The sequence below is a fragment of the Trachymyrmex cornetzi genome, unplaced genomic scaffold (assembly GCF_001594075.2).
Source record: "Trachymyrmex cornetzi isolate Tcor2-1 unplaced genomic scaffold, Tcor1.1 scaffold328, whole genome shotgun sequence".
Taxonomy (NCBI): domain Eukaryota; kingdom Metazoa; phylum Arthropoda; class Insecta; order Hymenoptera; family Formicidae; genus Trachymyrmex; species Trachymyrmex cornetzi.
Window position 1 is genome coordinate 96,518 of NW_017297981.1, and position 25,588 is coordinate 122,105.

Sequence of the window (25,588 nt, forward strand, 5' to 3'; positions counted from 1 at the left end):
CTATGATTGATCAGTTTTATAACATCGATGTTATAACTTCAATGTAAATCGAGCCATGTAAACGTAGTACACGACGTAAGCAGTAGCGAATCCAACATGATTTCTTTACTGCTTAAGTCTTAAGTCTTAAGTTTTTCTATGTGCCATAACCTTAACTCTGCTTGACAGAAGAGCTCAAATAAATATCAAGTCGTTGCTGTTGTCGCATATCATTAAAAAAAATATAATTAAAATTTTACGTTTATTTTTTCCTTTTATTCTTTTTTTTATCAAGTGAACGTCATATTTCTTTTCATTTCTTTCTATTTAAGCAAATGACGTGTGATCAAATAGAATATTTCGACCACATGACGTAGGATGCGTCCTAATTCATTCTTATAATGAGTGAGCAAAATCGTGTAAGAAGAACAGCATACTTGATCTTTTAGCAGATCAGTCAGCAACGTGTCTATCATATACGTACTATTCTGTTTTATTTATATCGCTTTCTTCTTATTACAGAACAATCAAAAGTTATCATTTAATATTAACTTTTACTTGAGGAACTCTATTTATTACAAGCGACGAGCGCCACTCATTTTGCTCGACACGGCACGCTATTCGATGGCGAATCACCTAAAAATATTTCGCTATCGATTAATTCTCTCTCTCTCTTTCTCACTTTTTCTTTTTTGCTTCTTCTTTTCCAATCGCGAGCCGATGTCGAGAGAAATTTGAGACGCAATTAGAATATGTACGGCCGCGGCGCATAAATATACAAAGTTAAAAAGGCCTGACTATTCAGACCCGATTTCTTTTGTTTACCTAATACAAAGCTTGCGTCTCTCTACATGCAATGTTGTTTGTGTTCTGTCAAAAATATTCTATGTACAAAGATGGGGTATGTGCTTATAAAAAGAATATACGATTTCATAAAATGAAGATCCCCGTGGCTTTATCTCGCGTCGTAAAATATAGAAAATCTCACTCGTCCACTAAGATTCTGCGTATTAGGAGAAAAGATGGTCCGCCGAAACTTAATGCGCAGGCATCGAATCTGTACACAATGCAGTGGCACTTGAATATCTATAAAAAGCCCGTATATGTTACACATTGCGAATTGGAAATACAGATTCTCTCTTCCTTTAAGACGTCGCGATGATTTCCCGTACGAACCACATTTAAACATTATCAGACATAGTGCGCTAATGAGAAAATCTTGAATTGTAAATAGATTTTCAACTATAAAGAGATATCTTATAATTCAACTATAAAGAGATATCTTATAATTCAACATGACAACATGATACATGACAAGAATGCTCTTTGATTCAACAGTAGGATCTCGTTATTACTAATATGCGATAATAATGAGATTCTGCTATTATTAAATATTGAATAACATGTTTCAAAGTCGGTATATCACCTTGTTTCACAGAATCGTTATCATTTCCTAAAATTTCACACAAATGCTTTGCGAATAAACGTAAAAATAAGTACTACAACAGTTAAAATAAGAATGTAACTAGAACAATGTACAAATAAAGGAACAGATCCTTTGTGATTTTTGTACATCCCGAATGTAGAAAGGTTAATCTTGCATATCTATGTGTGATCTATATTGTAACCTCAAAGGTGGGTCCCGGAACCTCCATCTCGTCACATAAACGAACTTCAATGTGTGGTCTTTACCTAATAATTCGTTATTGCACAAAATATCGATCTGTCGAGAAATACAGACAAATTAATAAATGATAATTGTAACATTATCTCCTATATATGATAATTATAATATCATCATCAAATACACTCACATCTCTATATTTTTCCATGCCGTTCAAAGCCTTTTTAGCAATAAATTTTTTCATATGCGTTATCGTAGCCTGAGCTGAACACCTGATAAATCGTCTCTTCAGAGTCTTCAAACTTGAGTTTGTGCACTCCAAACATACGTTAACCTGCAAATATGACACGTTAATTTTAACTGATTAAAGTATTTTACTCTTGTAAACCCCTATATTCTTGACGCTGCAGTTACCTGTTCATCAGTACGATGATAATCTGATTCTGCATGTGCATCCGCATTGGCTTTTTCCTCTTCAACTTCTCCAGCGTTGGGCAAAATATCTTTAGGACAAGGCAAACCTCTGGCTCTGTAAAATTCTCTTTCTCTTTTGATTTCATCTAAAATAAGAAAACATTTCTGTTAATAGTTGAAAAGAAAAATGTATAATGGCTCAATAATAATAAACAATAAATAACAAGGAGCTTGTATTCAAGTGCCCTTAGAAAATGAAATAAAATTAAGAGTCAAAACAAGCAAAAAATCTTTTAACTTTTAATTATTGCTTTATAAAAACAAGCCTTGACTTATTATCCATTGAAATAAAATTCTTACTTTCTTGGAGATCAGGAACTAATTTGTAGACAATATCCTGCATAGTTCTGTCGAAGCTGATGTACTGGAGTGGATGAGACTGATGTATGACAATTTGACATGTCGGACAGGTATGTTTCTCCTCTAAATGCTTTACCAAACAACTCTTGCAGAATGTATGTAAACATTCGGTAACAGTAGTGGCGTCAATTAAATATCCGCGACATATCTTGCACGTTATGTGACTGTTCAGAGTTTTCAGTTTTATCCTTCTTTCCATGGCATCGACAATCACCATTTAACAGAGAGATATTATCTGTAATGACGGATATAATGGTTGCATTAATTAAACATAGATATTAATAACCGAAGGTTACTGGAGCAAGAAGGTTGTTGGAATGAGAATGGGTTATCACTCAAGAAAATACTAGATTGAAGAAAATGCGAACGGGTCGGCTTAATCCGCTGTTACACGAGAACACGCGGTTACGATTTCGGGGCGGTGTGCTAAATGTAATTGCGTGCGGAAAGTGGGTTATCGAATCCTAACCTCAATTTCAAGCGTAATCGCACGATGGTGCTCCGCCAGTTTTTACTCGTCGCGGATCTCTGCGGGGTGGATTCGCAAATCCCACAACATACTTGCACCTCGATTCACGGATTAGGGCGAGTGATTTGTGGAACTAAGGGAGTTTCACTAAAAGCCTGTTTTAAAAACAACTCAATAGTTAAACGTTTACTCATACGACAACAAAACGGATCAAAACGGATTGAGAAACAGAGGAATGAGGCAGATTGACGACGGCGCCGCGTCGCGTCGAACGACTTGAACTTATCAAGAAGTTTGAGAGTGGATACGATCGCGTTTTAAATGTATAGAAATATATACTTATAAGTAGTCCATAAAGCCCTAAACACAATGCGAGGTAACAGCGACAAGAATAGCGATGATATAGAAATAAGCAACCCATACAGCTGATACAGCACAGAATTTGCAGCAATATCGCTGCGAAATCTCTGCAAAAAATAAGGTAAATTTTCACGAGCTGCTCTAATCGGCTATTTTAGCGACAAAAAGGATCACGTGATTAAAATGGACATTTGATATTCGTCAATTTTGACCACGTGATTCTTTTTGTCGCTGAAACAGCCGGTTTGAGCAGCCCGTGAAAATTTACCTACTGTAACATGCAATGTCGCTGCAATGTCGTACCAATGTTACTGCAACTTTTCTGTAATTTTCTGCTGTATGGGAAATATATAAGCTACGGTCCATTTCATGCTATAAATGCTTCGAAGCATTTTTTTTGATTGGTCAATTAGTAAAATTCTTTCTTCTAACTGGTCAATCAAACGCTTTGAAATATTTCTAGTCAAATAGACCACACTCATAATAATTGTTGCCTCCTTCTCCTGTTTCACAATGCCGGGAAAGAAATAAAAATACCAACCAATCTGATCTCGTATAATGTCGTATATAGACTGCAGAATATTCTTTCATCTGCTTCAAGATTATAGCATATATAAATAACAGAATGAAAAATCTGAATACTGATTGGTAGGCTATAGAGTAACTCATCCGATATATACGCCGCGCTGGGATTTATGCCGCGGAAGTCAGAAAAAATACAAGGAGTAGGGGTAATTTTCTCGCAACTACTCTGTTACATGCCTTTATGTTAAGGCCCGTCTACAATACACGGAGTAAGAAGTAAGAGTAAGAAATTGACCAATCACAGTCGAATGTGAGAAGAATAATCGACTGTGATTGGTCAATTTCAAACTCTGCATTATTCTTACTATCTTCCAAATTCATTTGTAATTTATGTTAATACAGTGTATTTAGCTTATCATTTCAACACATGACATTTATTCGATTGCATTTATATTATCAAACTGAATTTAAAAAAGATATGTTAATGATAAGTATTAGGACAACAAAAATAATTTATTAATTATACACACGTGATTTTAATAATTATACAATAATAATAATAAATTATTTTTATATAATTGGTAACGCTTTAGAAACTTTCTCGGGGATTTTTTTTAAAGATACAAAGATTTATGGGTTATTATCGAGTCTTTAACCATTGCCAATGCCAACGTTTCGTGAACCTTGATGTTCACTTCAGCAAAGCGAAAAGCGCCCTGATACTGATGCAGTATCGTGTTTCGTTCATTGCGTGATTAAAATTTGTCTATGATTATCTTATAATATATATATAATAAACATTTTTGAGAAAAATTATATGTGATTATAAAAAATCTTATCAGTATTTCAATAAAAATATAAAATTATATAATCTTCAACATTCATACCATATTCAAAAATTCTTGAACGTTTAAAACTTTTTTATATGTTAGTACGTGTTGGAAGTGCACTAACAGTTGGATAGTAAATAAATCAAATATCGAATAAATTAACAAAGTGTACCCATTTACATTAACCCCGTAAAATTTCCAGACTGCCGTTTCCCGTTATTTTAGGTACATTTTAAATAGGCATTTGATTATTCTTTTAAAACAATGATTTGCGAATTAGGATTGTATTTGCTCTACTGAATTATAAAACTATCTTCAATTTATTTTATAATAAGTGCTGCGGTAAGTACAAAGGCTTAAGTAAAAGTCAAAAAATTACTATGTCTGAAAACTTTTCGAGAATGCGCATTAAGCTTATGTTCTACCAAACATGTTGACATTATTTGAAAAGAAAAGACAAACTGACGAATTTTTCGTCGACAAACACATAATATAGTTCGTACATACTATAGGAAATTGTTTAAATGACATTGTGTGTGTGTGTATTTATTATGCGGAATCCGTTACCGACAATTATTAGTCAACGACGACTTCTCAAAAGAGTAAGATCTAAGTAATCGGAAGCATATCACTAATATTCATATTTCGTTTCGTGACAATTGTAACAAGTATACGAATTATTATCAAAAATTATATCTTAATAGCAACTTTAATAAACAGGGTAAGTTTCCAAAGACACAATACTTTCTTTACAGTTCGTTTGACTTAAATGTATACTTATAAATTAAGTCATTTATTTAAATAATAAATTTTTTAAATCATTTTTCGAATAAAAGTTACTTGGTGTAAAAAGATGATAATAACTTAATTCAATAAAAGTCTTAAATTGTTTTTCTATTACGTTTCATAATTCATTGAAATAATTAGCATGTTCATTTCATTTAAATCTTATAAGGTATTTTAAGACAAATTCAATATAATTGTAATGAAGTATAATTTTTTATTCATTAGAGCATGTGTTGCATTTGACGTTCGTCATGCTCGCGAGTAACATTTCATATTAAGTTTAACATTTGAGATAAATAACAAGGATAAAGAAAAGATTCAGATCTTTTTCTAAACAAGATTAGTTATCTAAAAATATGACGTACATGATTCTGCCATTTAAAAATTATATTTCAAAATAATCGACGGTTATAAAATATTCATGCATATATTAATAATAATATATTTGAATATTTTTTGAGAAAACATATGAAAAGAATAAGAATAATGTGACAAAAATTATTTAAATATACCGTAAGATGTAAAATTTAAGGTGAGATGAATAGCTAAACAGTTGCAAGAAAAAAGTAAGCACTTTTTCGGAAAATGACATTCAAGCAATATAATTATCACAACTACATTAATGTTAGAAATATTATTAAAATTAAAAACATTTAGTGTCATTTAAAAGTTTTTGGCTATTTTTATGTAACAATCTTTCATGTTCCGAATGTTACAATTTCTCATATAATTATTCTTATAATTTGTAGAGCTACAATGCTATTGTCATAATATTCTAGTTTTTTTTAAAATTATTTTTGCAGGTGCTTGGAAGAAAACTTTATGAAATATGAATTTGATAAGTAGCAGCGTAATACTTATCACTATGATAACAGTTCTTGCTGGTAAACATGTATTTTATTCCAATACTGTAAATGATTTCCAGTTACCGTCCTATATGATACCGGTACATTATCACGTAAACTTAGTTCATCTATATACCACAACAAACGAGTTCAGTTGGAAAGAAACATTAAATGTAAACTATGAGAACAGCAGTTTTCTATTTGTCGGAACATCCAATATAACTGTCAATATTCTCCGATCAACACATAATATAAGATTGCATTCATTACATCCGATCGTAAATAATGACGAAGTGACATTGATTAGAAGCGACGGTAAAATTTATCGAATTATTGAATATTCGTCAGAAGCAAATATTATAGAGTTCGGTTTTGACGATGTTCTAACTCCAGACCTTTACACTATAAAAATACAATTCTTCGGTCAACTTTTGAAAAAATATGCTCAAAATTTTTTCGAATATTCCGACAGTAACGATGAAAAGGACGTAACGTAAGTGAATATTCAACAGTAGATTATGGTTTCCATAATTGAACATTACGGAACTAGGTATATACATATACATATAGCTTCGTGATGTTATTCATAATATAAATAAATATAACCATTACTTACTCTTTTTAACAAATTCTTCCTGCGTGACATATTGAAAAAGAATTAATTAGAGTAAACACGACTTGCAAAGCATAAAGCAATCTTATAACAATATTTAATAATACCTTGTAAATCCAACCATACGACTACAAATTTATAATTAGGTAATATTATTTACGGCAATTATAAAAATTGTTATTTATGGTAGATGGTTGATTGCACCAACTATCCAAGCAACTGGACTTGGTCAATTGTTTCCTTGTTGGAGTGAGGCACATTTAAAAGCCACGTTCAAAATGTCTATGAACCATCATCGCAATTATACTGTTTTATTCAACATGCCGGTACAAGCCAATGACAGTACTGATAAAAATTATTGGTGGACACACTTCCATGTTACTCCTCCAATGTCCAATTTGCAAATTGCTATAGTTTTGACCACTTTCTCTCACATTCGTATTAACGAAAACATCACATTGTGGTGTGGAAAATGTTCAGATCAACAATCTGCGAACTTAAAGTTCGTAAAAAGTCTTATAGAAAATATCACGTTGCATTTGCAATCTGAATTTAGTGAAATAATTATTCCAAAAATGGATCACATTGCAATTCCAAATTTTCCATATGATGTCACATCTAAATGGGGATTAATCTTTCACAGGTATACATATTTATATATATACATATATTCACACACACGCACACACATACACACGCGCTCACGGATGTATGACAAACACAAAGTGTTAAACAAGCTATTTATTTATGTAATTCATGACTTCGGAATTTATATACCTTTTTATTTTCATATAATTTTCATCTAATTGAAAGGAACAAATAATATAATAAACAATTATTATCAGTATTATTAAATATTAGATGACCGTTATGTTTTATCGGGAACAGGGACAATTCACGGCAATTATTCATTTTGAGGGATACCGCACCTTGAACTTATTATGTTGTCAAGATCATAATCCTGAATGATCATCAGCAGAATTTAGGTGGCGGTCGCTGTTTGTTCAAAAGGTATTGACAAACAAAGTTTGAAAAATGGTGTCATTTATACTATAACGGTGTCCCTTAAAGTGTATAATTACAAAATTCAATATTCTTGCAAAATTAATTTACAAAATCGATATTTAACGACATACTACACATTTAGTATCGAAGTAGATTTAACATTTAAATAAATAACATTATCTTATCACACATTTAAATATGTTAATTTAAATCTTCGAAATTGTAATTTGAACTTATATGTTAGTTTTATATCGTCTTAGTAAGTTTAATCGACGAGAGTAAAGTAAATTATATGATTTCACTTAAAAAATATAAGCGAAAGTTTTGCATACGAGAATTTATAATCTTTTAGAGAAGCAGATCTTGTTTATGATGAACAAGTAGATACAGTTATGCGCAAGATCAAAATCGCACGTTTAGTAGCGCCTAAAATAGCATATCAATGGTTCAGTAACGTACTCAGCATGTCTTGGTGGTCTCATTTTTGGTTGCACGACGGTCTTGCTACTTTATTTGGGGAAGAAGCTATTGTTAAGGTTTTTACATTTATCTTACAATGGTTTGCACCATATTCATTTTGTAAAATTCAAATGCCAATTTTTACACTTTTACAAAACCTATCAATAGAAAATTTGAAGTTTATGTCAACTGGAAAAAAAAATCTACAAAAATAATTTTGAAAAAATATCCTGTCAACGAATTATATCGACGTTTAGTTTTTTAATAAATTAACAACTTATTTTAACACATATTACCTATTATACCAAGATTAATTATAAATAATTGTTAAAAAGATTTTTAACCGTAATGTGCATAGTGTAGCAGAACACCTACACTAAAATATATATTTCCCAATTTAACGTTTGTATAAATTATAAACTTTTGTTTGCAGATTTTCAATAAACCTAAATTAATGGATTTTTTTGTAGTACAAAGTCAATACGATTCTTTACATTTAGACTCTCATGATATTAATATGAATCCTGCTAAAATTAATAATCTTTCGGAGATTGATGCAATTTTCAGTTTTCCTCGGAGCATGAAAGGTAAGAATAATTTAATAATCTTCTGTAAATTTGATCACGAAAACGTTATCAAAAAAAGTGAAGAATGTAGAAAAATCATATCGTAAAAAAATTCTAATATAATTATATCATCATAGTACTGGTCATTTTACGGATGTTCCAAAATGAAATTTCCACTGAAGTTTTTCGGAAAAATGTCCTCACATATCTACGGAAGCAGTGAGTAATGATAATATAATAATTCACGTTATGTACTACATTAATAACGCATAGGAATGAGTATACGAACATAATAAGATATGAGTATAATATCTGGTATTTATTGACAAAGTTAAAAATAAATTCTAACGTTATTTGTTATATTTTTAATATCTTTGTTTCATCTGCGTTCGCATTTTTTTGTCATTTTTCGTCAATAATTTTATTATGTTGTTTATATCTTTTTCATTCTTCATCATTCCATCTTTTTATACTCCTTATATACTCTTCTCTTTATAATTCATTTACTTTTATAACTTTTTAATAGAAAAGTCATATTCTAAATAAAAATTATTTTATGACATCTAATTATAGAATTTATGCTTTGTATTTATAAATTATACTATAGGGTATAATAAAAATTGCACATTATGATACATCTGAAATATAATGTTATACTACTGTCTATAACTACACATAAGAAAGTTTTAACTTCTCGTTTATGTTCAATTGATTACATTAAACAAAAATTATTTTTATTTAGCACGTTTAGCTCAAACTCATATAAATTCTCGCCGATACACGAAATCTTATATTCTGAAATACGTTATATACCAAATGAATTCCTAACTTGGATCGAAAACGAGAGATACCCTGACGTGTCATGGATACATTTCGAAACCTGGAGTTCGTCCGGTACCAAGGGAAAATTGTTGCAAATGTACGGTGACAGTTATGGAAAATGGTGGATACCTGTAACTTTATATTATCCATTGGTAAATATTGATGTCAGGAAAGTATTTTTAAGCCCAGAAAACCCGATTGCATCAGTACGTTCAAACCCAAAGGATTGGAAGATAGTCAATTTTGAGCAAGCTGGTAAATATATGTACAATGAAATTTGTATATATTTGGTTATATCTTTTGGATCTTGAGTATGGTCTGCTACTTTTTTGTTCGTAATCTTTGTTTATGGATGAACGAGACATTTTATATTTAACTAAGTAGAATAGTACACGACAGAATTTAGTATAAAAAAATATTTCTTTTCTATTTTGTCGTAAAAAAAGGGGTGAGGTAGGTTGAAACTCGATTCATGTAAAAAATACAACTCTCCTTGGTATGGGGATGTATCCATACATGGAGTGATCCTTAATATCATATGTAGCCGAAATAAGATGTTATTTAAAAAGTTTTTTTTTAATAATTTTTTTACGGGTAACAAGCGACGGTTAAAACGTATTGGAGGTCATACAGGATGATCTTGACAACATATGCCAAGGTCAAAATCATCAGAGAGATTTTCTCCTTTCGATATGTTGTCCATATATGTGCAAAATAATTCAGCAAAATATTTTTTACTGATAAATAGGATACTTTCGTGCTAATTATGACACTACAACCGTGTATAGAGTTGAACAACTATTAAATATGGCTAAAGGTCCAATGTGGAAAAATATAAGTGCCATCAATCGTGCGAAAATCATTGATGACGCGTTTCATTTCAAGATGGAACGTAAGTTCAACGGATCATTTTGGGAACTCACGAAACACTTAATGGAAGATACAGATTATGTGGCGTGGTATCCGACAATTAAAATACTTGAATATATGTCGTGTTTAATACCATTTCTAAACAATCAAGACGTTCATTTCGATTACACTCTGGTAATGACCAACAGATACTATTTAACAAACGTACCTTAACAACACAGATCTCCATGGGACGTCCTGAGGACGTCCAAATGACCTACGTACTTACCTTAGGATGTCCTTTGAACATCCTAAGGACATCCTCAGGATGTATCCCAAATAAAGTGTGTTATTAGGGTATACTATATGTATACTACAGATTTTCCAATTTGATGAGCGATTCTTTTCGAACTCATTTTAAATGTAAGACGCTGTTTCATAAAAAACGTGGAAAAATGAATCCTTCCTTGCATTTACAAGAATCATGTGTGTTGTTTAAAATATAAGATAGTTCTCCATCATCATGATTGAATAAAATTTACGTCATTTAGAGGAACATCCGTAGATTATTGGGAAAACCATTTCATAAGCTAGGGGTTACCGAATATCCAATGGATGATGAATTTACTAAATACTTAAGACAAGATATCATGAGATTGTCCTGTTCGTACCGATTCCAAGATTGCGTAATAACAGCTTATGATGTATTAAAACAGCATCTCGAGGATCCTAAGAAAAATCGGTAATATTTTACTAATTAGACGCATATTTTATAATTATAATTTTTACGTTTTAAATCTTGACAAACTTTTATTAATATAAGACGTAATGAACACTTCTTTTTAAGGTGTTTTGTTTTCTTTTTGAAATTCTAGACTTTTGCCAGGGTGGAAGCACTGGACATACTGCAAAGGTTTATTATGGGGGAATAATTTTATGTGGTTCAATATTTTAATACGAAAATGGTTTACCAACCCTCCAGAAAAGTACGAACTGTTACCGTATTTAGCTTGTTCTGGTTTAAGTGTAAATAGTAGTTTATTATTTATAGAACAGTTCGCACAAGGCAAGAGACAAGAAATAGAATCTTACAATCGGATTTACATAAACCTTTTTCATATAGTTTGTACTAAACTTGCTATTGATTATGCGAGCCTTGAGTATATATTCGAAAAGCACCTCGATAAGAAACCTAAGTAAGGACATTTTTTAAATAAATATATGCGATATTTAATAATAATAATGAGTTATAAAATAAAATTGTAATTGTGTGAAATGGTTTTATTTGGTTCAGAGAAGTCAACGCACTAACAGCACTAGTTGATATTATCAATCATATCTGTGTTAAAACTGATCTTATGAAGGTGAGTAAAGTCCAAATTCTATACTCATTTATTAGCTTTTTTCTTGGAAAGCTTACTAATGGTTAGTGTATTAGATGTATATAATATAATATATATATGTATGTGTCTCTGCAAGCTTGTACTTTATTTTTTCTTGTATATCTGTAAGCTTACCCTTTATTTTGCACTTTATAAAAAACGATAAATTTTCGCACGATAATATACAGTTTCTACGGAATGATGATGATAAACTATATGTTAAATATAAACACTTTTGTTTCAGTTTTCAGATCTTCTAATGAATATGAGAAAAAATGGGACTACATTTTCTTTAACTAAATTACAATTTTCAAACGTTCTACGCAAGATACAAACACGAAGTTCAGAAATTGATAGTCATATGCATCATTTTGAGTTTAGATTAGATCTTTAATTTAATTTGAATAACTATATTGCTAGAAGAACATAATGTCAGTTTTTATTTTTCCTGTTTTGGCTCCGATGACGAACAATTTTGTTCGTTTTTACTTTGATGTTATATTTCTGTTCATTACATTTTTAGTTGAACCTTTATATTTAGTCTTTTATTTTAATTGCATATTATTATAATTATCTCATTTCGTTAATAATCCTATCGTGTTCTCGTATTTTGGATACTTGTGTTAGTCGTATTTCATATTATTACAGCGTAAAATAAAGATTTCTTAATTATAATAAGCTATTTATACGACTCTTATTCTTGTATCCATTATTCTTACTATCCTCAAAATTTATTTATAATTTGTATTAATATGGGAGTATCCAGCTTATCTTTTCAACATATGGGATTTATAAATTCTATTTGCGTTTGTTTCATCATAATAGCTTTCTTCCACTTTTGCAATTTGTTTTATTTTTCAATTAAGCAATATCACTCTATGTCTAACTATGAATACAAATGAAAAACTAAGAATTTCTAAGATTTTGTCTCAATCTATGCAGTTTTTCGTAAAAAATTTTCCTTTAGGCATGTTTAGTAGTAAATACTGATAATAAATGATAATAAAGGTAACACCAAATATTAAAATTACTAACGCAATTAACAGAATGAAATTTGCGCTTGAAAATAATTTAACATAAACACAATTGAACACAAATTTAATGTAGAATAAAGCGTCAAAGTTTAATATAATAATAACAAACGTTATTTTTGAATAAATCTAATACATACAAGTTTTTCTGTATACTGATTAAATCAGTTAAAAACGACTCAAACTAATGCTGCTATTAAATGTGTCAATATCAATTTCGAATATTTCGCTATATTAATTTTGTATGTTTTTAATTTTTACTCAGATGTTATATATTGTGTTTATTATATTTTTACTTGTGTGTGAAACTTTATTTCCTTTATCTCTTTTAATTTTCTGCTTAATCTCTGTATTATTAATTATTTTATATTATTAATAATCCTATCCTATTCTTATATTACATATAACATTTTTTTGTTGATTATATTTCATATTATTGTACCATTATAGCGTAAAATAAATATCTCTTAAAAATGAAGTATTTACATACGATTACCTTACTCTACATTATTCTTACTATCCTCGAAATTCATTTGTAATTTATGTTAATATAGTGTATTCAGCTTATCATCTCAACACATGACATTTATTCGATTGCATTAATATTATCAAACTGTATTTAAAAAAGATATGTTAATGATATGTATTAGGACAACAATAATAATTTATTAATTGTACACACGTAATTTTAATAATTATATAATAATAATAATAATAAAATGTTTTTATATAAATGGTAACGCTTTAGAAACTTTCTTGGGTATTTTTTTCAAAGATACGAAGATTTATGGGTTATTATCGAGTCTTTAACCATTGCCAATGCCAACGTTTCATTAACCTTGATGTTCACTTCAGCAGAGTGAAAAGCGTCCTGATACTGATGCAGTATCGTGCTTCGTTCATGTGTGATTAAAATTTGTCTATGATTATCTTATAATATATATATAATAAACATTTTTGATAAAAATTATATGAGACTGTAAAAAATCTTATCAGTATTTCAATAAAAATATGACATTATATAAACAATCTTCAACATTCATACCTTATTCAAAAATTCACGAACGTTTAAAACTTTCTTTATATGTTAGTACGTGCTGAAAGTGCACTAACAGTTTGATAGCAAATAAATCTAATATCGAATAAATTAATCAAACGTATTTATTTACATTAACCATTTAAAGTTTCCAGACTACCGTTTCCCGTTATTTTAGGTATATTTTATGTAAATAAGTACTTGATTATACTTTTAAAACAATAATTTTGGAATTATGATTGTATTTGCTGTACGGAATTATAAAACTCTATCTTTAATTTATTTTATAATAAGTGCTGCGGTAAGTACAAAGGCTTAAAGTATCAAAAATTTAGTTACTATGTCCGAAAACTTTTCGAGAATGCGCATTAAACTTATGTTCTACCAAACATGTTGACATTATTTGAAAAGAAAAGACAAACTGACAATTTTTTTATCGATCAACACATAATATAGTACATACAATAGGAAATTGTTTAGAAGATATTTTGTATTATTATATTAAATCCGTGTGTGTGTTACCGACAATCATTAGTCAACAACAATTTCTCAAAAGAGTCAGATCACAGCAATCGGAGGCATACTGATATTCATATTTTATTTCGTGATAATTGTAACAAGTATACGAATTATCATTGGAAATTATATCTTAATAGCAACTTTAATAAACAGGGTAAGTTTCCAAAGACACAATACTTTCTTTACAGTTTGTTTGATTTAAATGTACCTATAGATTAAGTCATTTATTTAAATAATAAATTTTTTAAACATTTTTTCGAATAAAAGTTACTTCGTGTAAAAAGATGATAATGACTTAATTCAATAAAAGTCTTAAATTGTTTTTCTATTACGTTTCACAGTTTATTTGATTAATTAGCATGTTTATTTTATTAAAATCTTATAAGGTATATTTTAAAACAAATTCAATATATTTGCAATAAAGTATAATTTTTTATTCGTTAGAGGATGTGTTGCACTTGACGTTCGTAATGCTCGCGAGTAACGTTTCATGTTAAGTTTAACATTTGAAATAAACAATAAAGATAAAAAAATGATTCTGGTTTTTTTCTAAACAAGATTGGTTATCCAAAAATATAACGTATATGATTCTGTCATTCAAAAATTATAGTTTTGTCGCGTCGCATGCTCCAATATGCTCCAATGTGCTCCTGTTATAGCTTCTACTCACTTCAACGAGCGCGTTAGAGTGAGTAAATGCTATAGTAGGAGCATTTTAGAATCTGTCACAGCATGCGTCGCGAACAAACCTTATATTTCAAAATAATCGACAGTTATAAAATATTCATGCATATATTAATAATAATATATTTGAATATTTTGAAGAAACATTTGAAAAGAATTAGAATAATGTGACAAAAATTATTTAAATGTACTGTGAGATGTAAAATTTTAGCTATAATGAATAGCTAAATAGTTGCATGAAAAAAGTAAGTACTTTTTTTGGAAAATGACATTCAAGCAATATAATTATCACAACTAATGTTAGAAATATTATTAAAATTAAAAACATTCAGAGTCATTTAAAAGTTTTTTGGCTATTTTTATGTAACAATCCTTCATGTTCCGAATGTTACAATTTCTCATATAATTATTCTTATAATTTGTAGAGCTACAATGCTATTGTCATAATATTCTAGTTTTTTTAAAAATTATTTTTGCAGGTGCTTGGAAGAAAAATTTATGAAATATGAATTTGGCACAGATAAGTAGCAGTGTAATATTTATCACTATGATAACTGTTCTTGCTGGTGAACATGTATTTTATTCCAATACTATAAGTGATTTCCATTTACCGTTCTTTATGATGCCGGTACATTATCACGTAAACTTAGTTCATCTATATATCAAAACACACGATTCCAGTTGGGAAGAAACATTTATTATAAACTATGAAAACAGCAGTTTTCTATTTACCGGAAGATCCAATATAACTGTCAATATTCTTAAGACAACACGTAATATAAGATTGCATTCATTACATCAGATCGTAAATAATGATGAAGTGACATTGATTAGAAGCGATGGTAAAATTTATCAAACGATCGAATATACATCGGAATCAAATATTATCGATTTCAGTTTTGACGATGTTCTAACTCCTGCACTTTACACTGTAAAAATACAATTCCAAGGTCAACTTTTGAAAAGACATGCTCAAAATTTTTTCGAATATTCCGACACTAATGAAAAGGATATAATGTAAGTGAATGTTCCATAGTAGACAGTTTCCATAACTGGACATTACGGAACTATATAATGTATATAGTTCCGTAATGCTATTCATAATATAAATATAACCATTACTTACTCTTTTTTAAACAAATTTTTCCTGCGTGACATATTGAAAATGAATTAATTAGAGTAAACAGACTTGCACAGTATACAATCTTATAACAATTGTTAATAATACCTTATAAAACCATACGGCTAGAAATTCATAATTAGGCAATATTATTTAAGACAATTATAAAAATTGTTATTTATGGTAGATGGTTGATTGCACCAACTATCCAAGCAACTGGACTTGGTCGATTGTTTCCTTGTTGGAGTGAAGCACATTTAAAAGTCACGTTCAAAATGTCTATGAGCCATCATCGCAATTATACTGTTTTATCCAACATGCCGGTACAAGCCTATGACACTACTGATAAAAATTATTGGTGGACACACTTCCATGTTACTCCCCCAATATCCACTATGCAAATTGCTATAGTTTTGACCACTTTCTCTCACATTCGTATTAACGAAAACATCACATTGTGGTGCGAAAAATGTTCAGATCAACAATCTGGGAACTTAAAGTTCGTAAAGAGTCTTATAGAAAATATCACGTTGCATTTGCAATCTGAATTTGGTGAAATAATTATTCCAAAAATGGATCACGTTGCAATTCCAAATTTTCCATATGATGTCACGTCTAAATGGGGATTAATCTTTCACAGGTATGCAGATTTATATATATACATATATTCGCACACACACACACATACACACGCACTCACGGATGTATGACAAGCACAAAGTGTTAAACAAGCTATTTATTTATGTCGTTTATGACTTCGAAATTTATATACGTTTTCATATAATTATTTTCGTATAATTTTTATCTAATTGAAAAGAATAAATAATATAAAAACAATTAGTATCAGTATTATTAAATATTAGATGACTGTTACGCTTTATCGGAAACAGGGAAAATTTACGGTAATTATTCACTTTGAGGGATACCGCGCCGATGACCTTGACCTTAACATATGTTGTTAAGGTCATAATCCTGAGTGATTTTCAGCAGATTTTAGGTGATGGTCGCTGTTTGTTAAAAAGTTATTGACAAAAAAAGTTTGAAAAATGGTGCGTCTTTTCTATTATATGAAACAGAAATTTTCTGCTTTAAAATTTAATATACATCTTACGACTTTCCGAAACTAGTCATTTTCAAGCTTCTTCCCTGTGAACACTTTTGGTCACTGAGTCAAGAACCATAACATACCAAAGTTTCAGCCAAATTCACCGAGGGCCAAAATCTTATGATTTTGTGCGAGATGCTGTTTTTTTTATATATTAGGTGTTGAACTTAATTCCTGCCGTTTTTTGTTTCCAAAATTGATTTGTTTCGAAGGGAAATACCTTAATATATTAAAGTATTATTAATAAAGTATTATTAATTATTAATAAAGTAGAAAATGGAGGAAATTACTTTGATTAAGGTATTCATTCATCTTCCCTTCGAAACTAATCAATTTTGGAAACGAAAAACGGCAAGAATTCAGTTCAACACCTAATAGTAGAAAAATAAAGACACCAATTTTCAAACTTTTTTTGTTAATAACTTATTAACGACCAGCGATCCCTACCTAAAAACTGTTAGGAGATCACTCAGGGTTATGACCTTGACAACATATGTCAAGGTTGAGGTCATCGGCGTGGTGTCCCTTAAAGTGCATAATTAGAAAATTCACTATTCTTACAAAATTAATTTATAAAATAGATATTTAACGACATACTACACATTTAGTATCGAAGTAGATTTAACATTTAAGTAAATAACATTATCTTATCACACATTTAAATATATCAATTTAAATTTTCGAAATAGTAATTTGAACTTATATGTCAAAGATTATATTTTATATATATCGTCTGAGTAAGTTTAATTGAGAGTAAAGTAAATTATATGATTTCACCTAAAAAAAAAAATAAGCGAAAGTTTTGCGTATGAGAATTTATAATGTATTTTAGAGAAGCAGATCTTATCTATGATGAACAAGTAGATACAGTTATGCGCAAGAACACAATCGCACGTTTAATAGCGCCTAAAATAGCATATCAATGGTTCAGTAACGTACTCAGCATGTCTTGGTGGTCTCATTTTTGGTTGCACGACGGTCTTGCTACTTTATTTGGGGAAGAAGCTATTGTTAAGGTTTTTACATTTATCTTACAATCGTTAGCACTATATTCATTTTGTAAAATTTAAATGTCAATTTTCACACTTTTACAAAACCTATCAAGAGGAAATTTGAAGTATATGACAACTGGACAAAAAAATTTACAAAAATAACTTCGAAAAAATATCCTGTTAACGAATTATATCGACATTTAGTCTTTTAATAAATTAACAACTTATTTCACATATTACCTATTATACCAAGATTAATTACAAATAATTGTTAAAGAGATTTTTAATGATAATGTGCATATTGTAGCAGAACAACTACACTATAATGCATATTTCCCAATTTAACGTTCGTGTAAATTATAAACTTCTGTTTGCAGATTTTCAATAAACCTAAATTAATGGATTTCTTTGTAGTACAAAGTCTATACGATTCTTTACATTTAGACTCTCATATTAATATAAATCCTGCTAAAATTAATAATCTTACGGAGATTGATTCAATTTTCAGTTTTCCTCGGAGCATGAAAGGTAAGAATAATTTAATAACCTTCTAAAAATTTGATCACGAGAACATTATCAAAGAAAAGTGAAGAATGTAGGAAAAATCATATCGTTAAAAAAATTCTAATATAATTATATCATCATAGTACTGGTCATTTTACGGATGTTCCAAAATGAAATTTCCACTGAAGTTTTTCGGAAAAATGTCCTCACATATCTACGGAAGCAGTGAGTAATGATAATATAATAATTCACGTTAAGTACTACATTAATAACGCATAGGAATGAGTATACGAACATAATAAGATATGAGTATAATACCTGGTATTTTTTTATAAAGTTAGAAAGAAATTCTAACGTTATTTGTTATATTTTTAATATCTTTGTTTCACCTGCGTAAGTACTACATTAATAACGCATACGAATGAGTATACGAACATAATAAGATATGAGTATAATACCTGGTATTTTTTTATAAAGTTAGAAAGAAATTCTAACGTTATTTGTTATATTTTTAATATCTTTGTTTCACCTGCGTTCGTATTTTTTGTCATTTTTCGTCAATTTTTTTCTGTTTTTTATATCTTTTTTTTCTTTATCATCCCATTTTTTTATACTCCCTATATACCCTTCTTTTTATAATTTATTAACTTTCATAACTTTTTAATGGAGAAGTCATATTCCAAGGAATAATTATTTTATGACATCTAATTACAGAATTTATATTTTATATTTATATATTATGTTATAGAGTGTAATTTAAATTGCATAATTCAACTAAAATATAATGTTATACTACTGTCTATAAGTACACGTAAGAAAAGTTGTAACTTCTCGTTTATATTTAATTGATTACATTAAACAAAAATTATAAAGATCATGCGTTTCACGGGTTTCCTCCGTGTCCAGATTCATTCTTGAGATGCCAACGTTTCGTGAACCTTGCAGTCCACTTAACCAAGGCGAGGGGCAGTCTGATACTGAGCTGTTGCTCTGGGTCATTCCTTTTTATATTACGCTGCTTGTTGGGGTGGTGGGGATGGGCGGAGAGGGGAAAGAGGTTGTTGGAGGGGAAAGAGGTGGTGGAATTGGTCGGTCTTCAATAACCGGGAGAATGGTCTTCCATATTTTTTATTTTTGTTTTAGCCATTATCTCTATTTAAATTGTTAGGGTGTTTTTGTATCTCTATGGCTTCTCTGTACTTTCTTGGAAGGTATGATGTATTGTGGTCGTTTTATCAAACAGTATTTGATGTCCTGTTTCGACGTTGTGTTCTGATAATGCCGACTGCGTGGTGTTTTAGTCTGACATCACGTTGGTATTCTTTGATCCGTAGGTTAACCATTCTCCCGGTTTCTCCAATGTATACTTTTCCGCAGGAACAAGGTATTTTGTATACTCCTGCGGAACTGAGTGGAGGTCTTTGATCTTTAGGATTTCTTAAGATTTGTCCTATCTTTTTGGGTGGTTTGAAGATAGTTCGGATATTGTGTTTGTTTAATATCCTGCCAATCCGATCTGTTGTTCTTTTGACATATGGGAGGATTGTTAGGATCCTTTCGTCTGGTTGTGTGTCAAAGACCGTTGTCTTGCTTGCATGTTTATTGATTATTTTGGTTATATCTTTTTTGTCGTGTCCGTTTTTCTGTAAGACCAGTTTGAGGTGGTTGAGTTCTATCTGTAGATGTTCTTTGTCAGAGATGGTGAAAGCTCTCTATGTACTAGTGAATTAATTGCTGACTGTTTTTGTGCTGGGTGGTGGTGCGAATCGGCATGTAGATATCTGTCTGTGTGTGTTGGTTTTCTGTACACTTGATGACCTACGGTACCGTCAGCTTTCTTAAGTCTTGTGTCCACGATGCTAGAAATCGGTCCGAGATCTCGGACAGAGAAAAAATTAACAAATCACATTTGAACAATTTGATCACATGACCATTGCGATTGGTCAATTCTTTCTACATCCGAGTTCTCGAACCGATTTCTAGCATCGTGGACACAAGGCTTTAGAGACAAGAATCATCTAGAAAAGGGAGTTTTCCGTTTTCCTCTATGTCTATAGTGAAGTGGCTATTTGGATGTTGTTTGTTGAGGAAAACAAGGAATTTATGTAGTTCGGCTCTGCCGTGTCTCCATACCACGAATGTGTCGTCTACATAAATTCCACCACCTCTTTCCTCTCCCACAACCTCTTCCCCCTCTCCGCCTATCCCCACCACTCCAAGCAGTGTAATATAAAAAGGAACGGCCCGGAGGAACAGCTCAGTATCAAACTGCTCCTCGCCCTGATGAAGTGGACTGCAAGGTTTACGAAACGTTGGCATCTCAAGAATGGATCTGGACACGGAGGAAACCCGCGAAACGCATAACCTTTATACAGAAAGCACCCGTGGAAGTCCCAAGAATGTTATTAAACAAAAATAATTTCTATTTAGTATGTTTAGCTCAAGTGGTTCTTATAAATTCTCGCCGATACACGAAATCTTAGAGAGGAAAAATTCATATAATATATCAAATAAATTCCTAACTTGGATAGAAAACGAGAGATACCCTGTTGTGAGATATAAACAAGAAACTCATTGGCAGGGAAAAATGTGGCAAACGTACGATGATCTCGTGTATTATGGAAAATGGTGGATACCTGTAACTACATATTGTCCATATTCATCTAATGAAACCATAAAAATATGGTTAAGCCCAAAAAAACCAATTGCTCCTGTACCATATATGGATTTTCCCAATACTATCAGAATGATCAATTTTGAGCTAGCCGGTAAATATACTATGAAATGTACTATGAAATTAATTATACATATTTGTCTATATTTTTTGGGTCTTGAGTATGGTCTGCTATCTTTTTATTCATATTCTTTGTTTATGGATAAACGAGACATTTTATATTCACCTAAATAGAGTAATACACGTTAGAACTTATTGTTAGTATAAGAATTTTTTTTTCCGATTTTATCGTAAAAAAGAGGAGAGGTAGGTTAATTTCGAATCATATGGAAAATACAACGCTTCTTGGTAGGGAAATATATCCATGTATGCGAGTGATCCTTAGTATTATATATAGCAGAAATATGATGTCATTAAAAAAATTTTTTATTAATAATTTTTTGACAGATAACAAGCGACTGTTAAAATGTTTTGGGGGTCACTCAGGGTGATCTTGACAGCATATATTAAGGTCAAAATCATCAGAGAGATATCCTCCAATCGGCATATTATTCATAAAACATATATGTCTAAAATAATTCAGTAAAATATTTTTTTTTGCTAAATAGGATATTTTCGTGCCAATTATGATATTAAAACCATGCAACACATTGTATTTGAATTAGAAAATATGAATAAAGTTTATGGTCAACCTATAAGTGCCATCAATCGTGCGAAAATCATTGATGATATGTTTCATTTCATGATGGAACGTCATCTCAACGTATCTGTATTTTGGAACTTCACACGATACTTATCGAAAGAGACAGATTATGTGGCGTGGTATCCGATGATTAAAATATTTGAATATATGTCGACTATGATACCATTTTCAGTCGAGGAAGTTAAGTACATCAATATTAAGGTAATAACCAACAAATACTATTTAACAAACGTATTGTTTTTATATTGTCAACTGTTAGGCAATTTCAAATTGTACTTTATTTCCGAATGAAAAATTCAATTATGTTTCTTGTTATCTCATTTTGAAACAAATTAAGATAATATAAAATGATATATACGTAGGAACAAAGTTTTTTTGTCGCAGTTTTAGGTATATTTTAAGGAATAAATATCTCTCGCGCGCGCACTTGTCGTATCGATTATATATAAAAAAAATTCACGGTAGGTTTTTTAAAATAAATTTTTTAATAAACACATTGTTAACTAAAAGCATTGTACCTTTCCTAACCACATCGATAAGTATCTATTGATAACTATTAGGTAACTCCCAAAAGATACATTATATTTGATCGATTAGATACAAATGTGCCTTCAAATAATTTTATCTAAGATTGAAAATACAAGAAATTCAAAGTAAACCAATTATTTTGTTTTTTGTTAGTATGTTGAATGTTACATGTTTTTTTTTGTTATAAGTTTATTAATTTCAAGATATTGCCTAAAAAAAATTTAAGAAACATGTACGTATATATATCTAGACATCACAGAACCCAGGAAAAAATAGTTCTTTTTAGATCTCTGAATTATGTGTGAAATGTATTTTTTGGGAGACGAATTAAGGGGGAGGGGTTCACTCTCTGTATATAAAATAAATCTTTTATAATTTTTTAAATTAATATTTTTACTTTTTTATATATGTTTATCTTTAAGAATTTACATTGTATTTATAAACGTAGATTATATTCAAAATTTTTATTAAACATTGTTTTTAAATATCAATGTTTTTATTAAGAACAATAATGTTTAAAACAATGTTAAATAAAAATTGCGTTTTAATATTCACATCCAACAACGAAAATTTTAATATATTATATTAGAAAATTTTTTAAGTTCACGTTACATACATATACATGTATACTATAGATTTTCCGATTTTATGAACGATTCTTTTCGAATTTATTAAATATAAGGCGCTATTTCATAAAAAAACGTAGAAATGTTGAATTCTTCCTCGAATTTATAAGAATCATGTGTGCTGTTTAAGATAAGATAGTGCTCCATCATCTTGAGTAAATAAAATTTACGTCATTTAGGAAAAATTTTGGGAATTGGTTGATAAACCATTAAAGACACTAGGGTTTGAAGAAGATTCAATGGAAGATGATTTTACTAAATTCTTACGACAAGAAATCGTAAAATGGGCATGTACGTTCCAACACCAAAAATGCTTACATACAATTTACGCTAAATTAGAAGCGCATCTCCAGGATCCTAAGAAATATCGGTAATATTTTTCTAAATGGACGATTATTTCATAATTACAATTTTTACGGTTTGAGAATCTTGACTAACTTTTATCAATATAAAACATACTAAATACTTCTTTTTAACGTGTTTTGTTTTTTTTTTTGAAATTCTAGATTTTTACCAGGATGGAGGCAGTGGACATACTGCAAAGGTTTATCAGTCGGTCATAATTTTATGTGGTTCAATTTAATAAATATATGGTTTAAAAACTCTCAACCAAACAATTACGAGCTGTTACCGTACTTAATTTGTTCTGGTTTAAATGTAAATAATAGTTTATTATTTATAGCACAGTTTATTCAAGGCAAGAGACAAGAAATTGAATCTTACAATCGGACTTACATACACATTTTTCATTCAATTAGTACTAAACTTGCTATCCAATATGACACCCTTGAACGGATGTTAAAAAAGCTTAACGATATAAAACCTAAGTAAGAACATTTTTTAAATAAATATATGCGATATTAAACAATAATGAGTTATAAAATAAAATTGTAATTGTGTGAAATGGTTTTATTTGGTTCAGAGAAATCAACATACTAACAGCACTAGGTAATATTATCAACCATATGTATTCTAAAACTAATCTTAGGAAGGTGAGTAAAGTTAATCCAAATTCTATACTCATTTATTAGCTTTTTTCTTGGAAAGCTTACTAATGGTTAGTGTATTAGATGTATGTAATATAATATATATATGTGCATGTATCTCTTGTAAGCTTGCACTTTATCTTTTCTTGTATGCTGTAAGCTTGCACTTTATTTTGCACTTTATAAAAAACGATACATTTTTGCACGATAATATACAGTTTCTACGGAATGATGATAATAAACTATATGTTAAATATAAACACTTTTGTTTCAGTTTTCAGATCTTCTAATCTATATGAGACAAAATGGGACTACATTTTCTTTAACTAAATTACAATTTTCAAAGGTTCTACACAAGATACAAACACGAAGTTCAGAAATTGAAAGTCATACGCTTAATTTTGAGTTTATAAGTGATTCTTAATTTAATTTGAATAACTATATTGCTTGAAGAACATAATGTCAGTTTTTATTTTTCCGGTTTTGGCTCCAATGAACAATTTTTTTCGTTTTTAATTTTTGTTCAGATGTTATATATTATGTTCATTGCATCTTTATTTGAATCTTATTTTCTTTATCTTTAGTCTTTTGTTTCATTTGCATATTATTAATTATTTTTCATTGTTATTATAATAATTGTATTGTGTTCTCATATTATACATATATATGTATCTGTATTAGTAATATTTCACATTATTATACTATTACAGAGTAAAATCAATATCTCCTAATTATAATAAATTTTTTGTAGGACTATCTTATTCTACATTATTTTTACTATTCCCAAAATTCATTTGTAATTTTTATTAATATGTTGTATCCAGTTTATCACTTCAACATATAGCATTTATAAATTCTATTGCATTTTTTTTCATCATAATAGCTTTCATTCATTTTTGCAATTGTTTTAAAAGGATTCCATCATTTTGTCCAAATTATCTGTGTTTACAAATGGCACGTAACAAAAGTGAACGTTCCATTTCTCACTTTTAATGTCACACACACACACGATTCAATATCTAGCCGTTGTGACTATTCAGAAGCTTTAAATGGTTTCCTAATTTTTCAGAGGAGTGTATTTGAATATTTGCATAGTTTGCATAATGTTTTAACTTCATCGTTTACTTATGAC

The 25,588-nt window shown here is 29.8% G+C and overlaps 3 protein-coding genes across 3 annotated transcripts; 2 read left to right on the top strand and 1 right to left on the bottom strand.

The window, feature by feature from the left end:
• Nucleotides 1–257: 257 nt before the first annotated feature.
• Nucleotides 258–3,131, bottom strand: l(3)73Ah (polycomb group ring finger 3-like lethal (3) 73Ah). Its single transcript, XM_018510253.1, has 6 exons — nucleotides 2,907–3,131; nucleotides 2,378–2,672; nucleotides 2,018–2,163; nucleotides 1,794–1,937; nucleotides 1,608–1,702; nucleotides 258–1,065 (listed from the first exon to the last, which is right to left on the bottom strand). Exons 2-6 carry the CDS (start codon nucleotides 2,652–2,654, stop codon nucleotides 1,017–1,019), a joined length of 711 nt encoding a protein of 236 aa, XP_018365755.1. The 5' UTR covers nucleotides 2,655–2,672; nucleotides 2,907–3,131; the 3' UTR covers nucleotides 258–1,016.
• Nucleotides 3,132–6,432: 3,301 nt separating this feature from the next.
• Nucleotides 6,433–13,647, top strand: LOC108762968 (aminopeptidase N-like; the record flags this gene model as incomplete). The annotated part of the gene is made up of 12 exons (XM_018510245.1): nucleotides 6,433–6,470; nucleotides 6,623–6,745; nucleotides 7,056–7,508; nucleotides 8,223–8,406; nucleotides 8,763–8,916; nucleotides 9,033–9,114; nucleotides 9,638–9,972; nucleotides 10,466–10,761; nucleotides 11,118–11,307; nucleotides 11,432–11,762; nucleotides 11,861–11,939; nucleotides 13,630–13,647. Coding segments are annotated over exons 1-12 (2,283 nt in total), but the record flags the coding sequence as incomplete, so codon positions are not given.
• A 2,278-nt stretch (nucleotides 13,648–15,925) lies between these two features.
• On the top strand, nucleotides 15,926–24,501 carry LOC108762971 (glutamyl aminopeptidase-like). The gene is given in 11 exon segments (XM_018510249.1): nucleotides 15,926–15,969; nucleotides 16,116–16,235; nucleotides 16,526–16,978; nucleotides 18,276–18,459; nucleotides 18,813–18,963; nucleotides 19,083–19,164; nucleotides 21,370–21,707; nucleotides 22,222–22,517; nucleotides 23,650–23,839; nucleotides 23,967–24,297; nucleotides 24,393–24,501. Coding segments are annotated over 11 exon segments (2,298 nt in total).
• The last annotated feature ends 1,087 nt before the right edge of the window (nucleotides 24,502–25,588 follow it).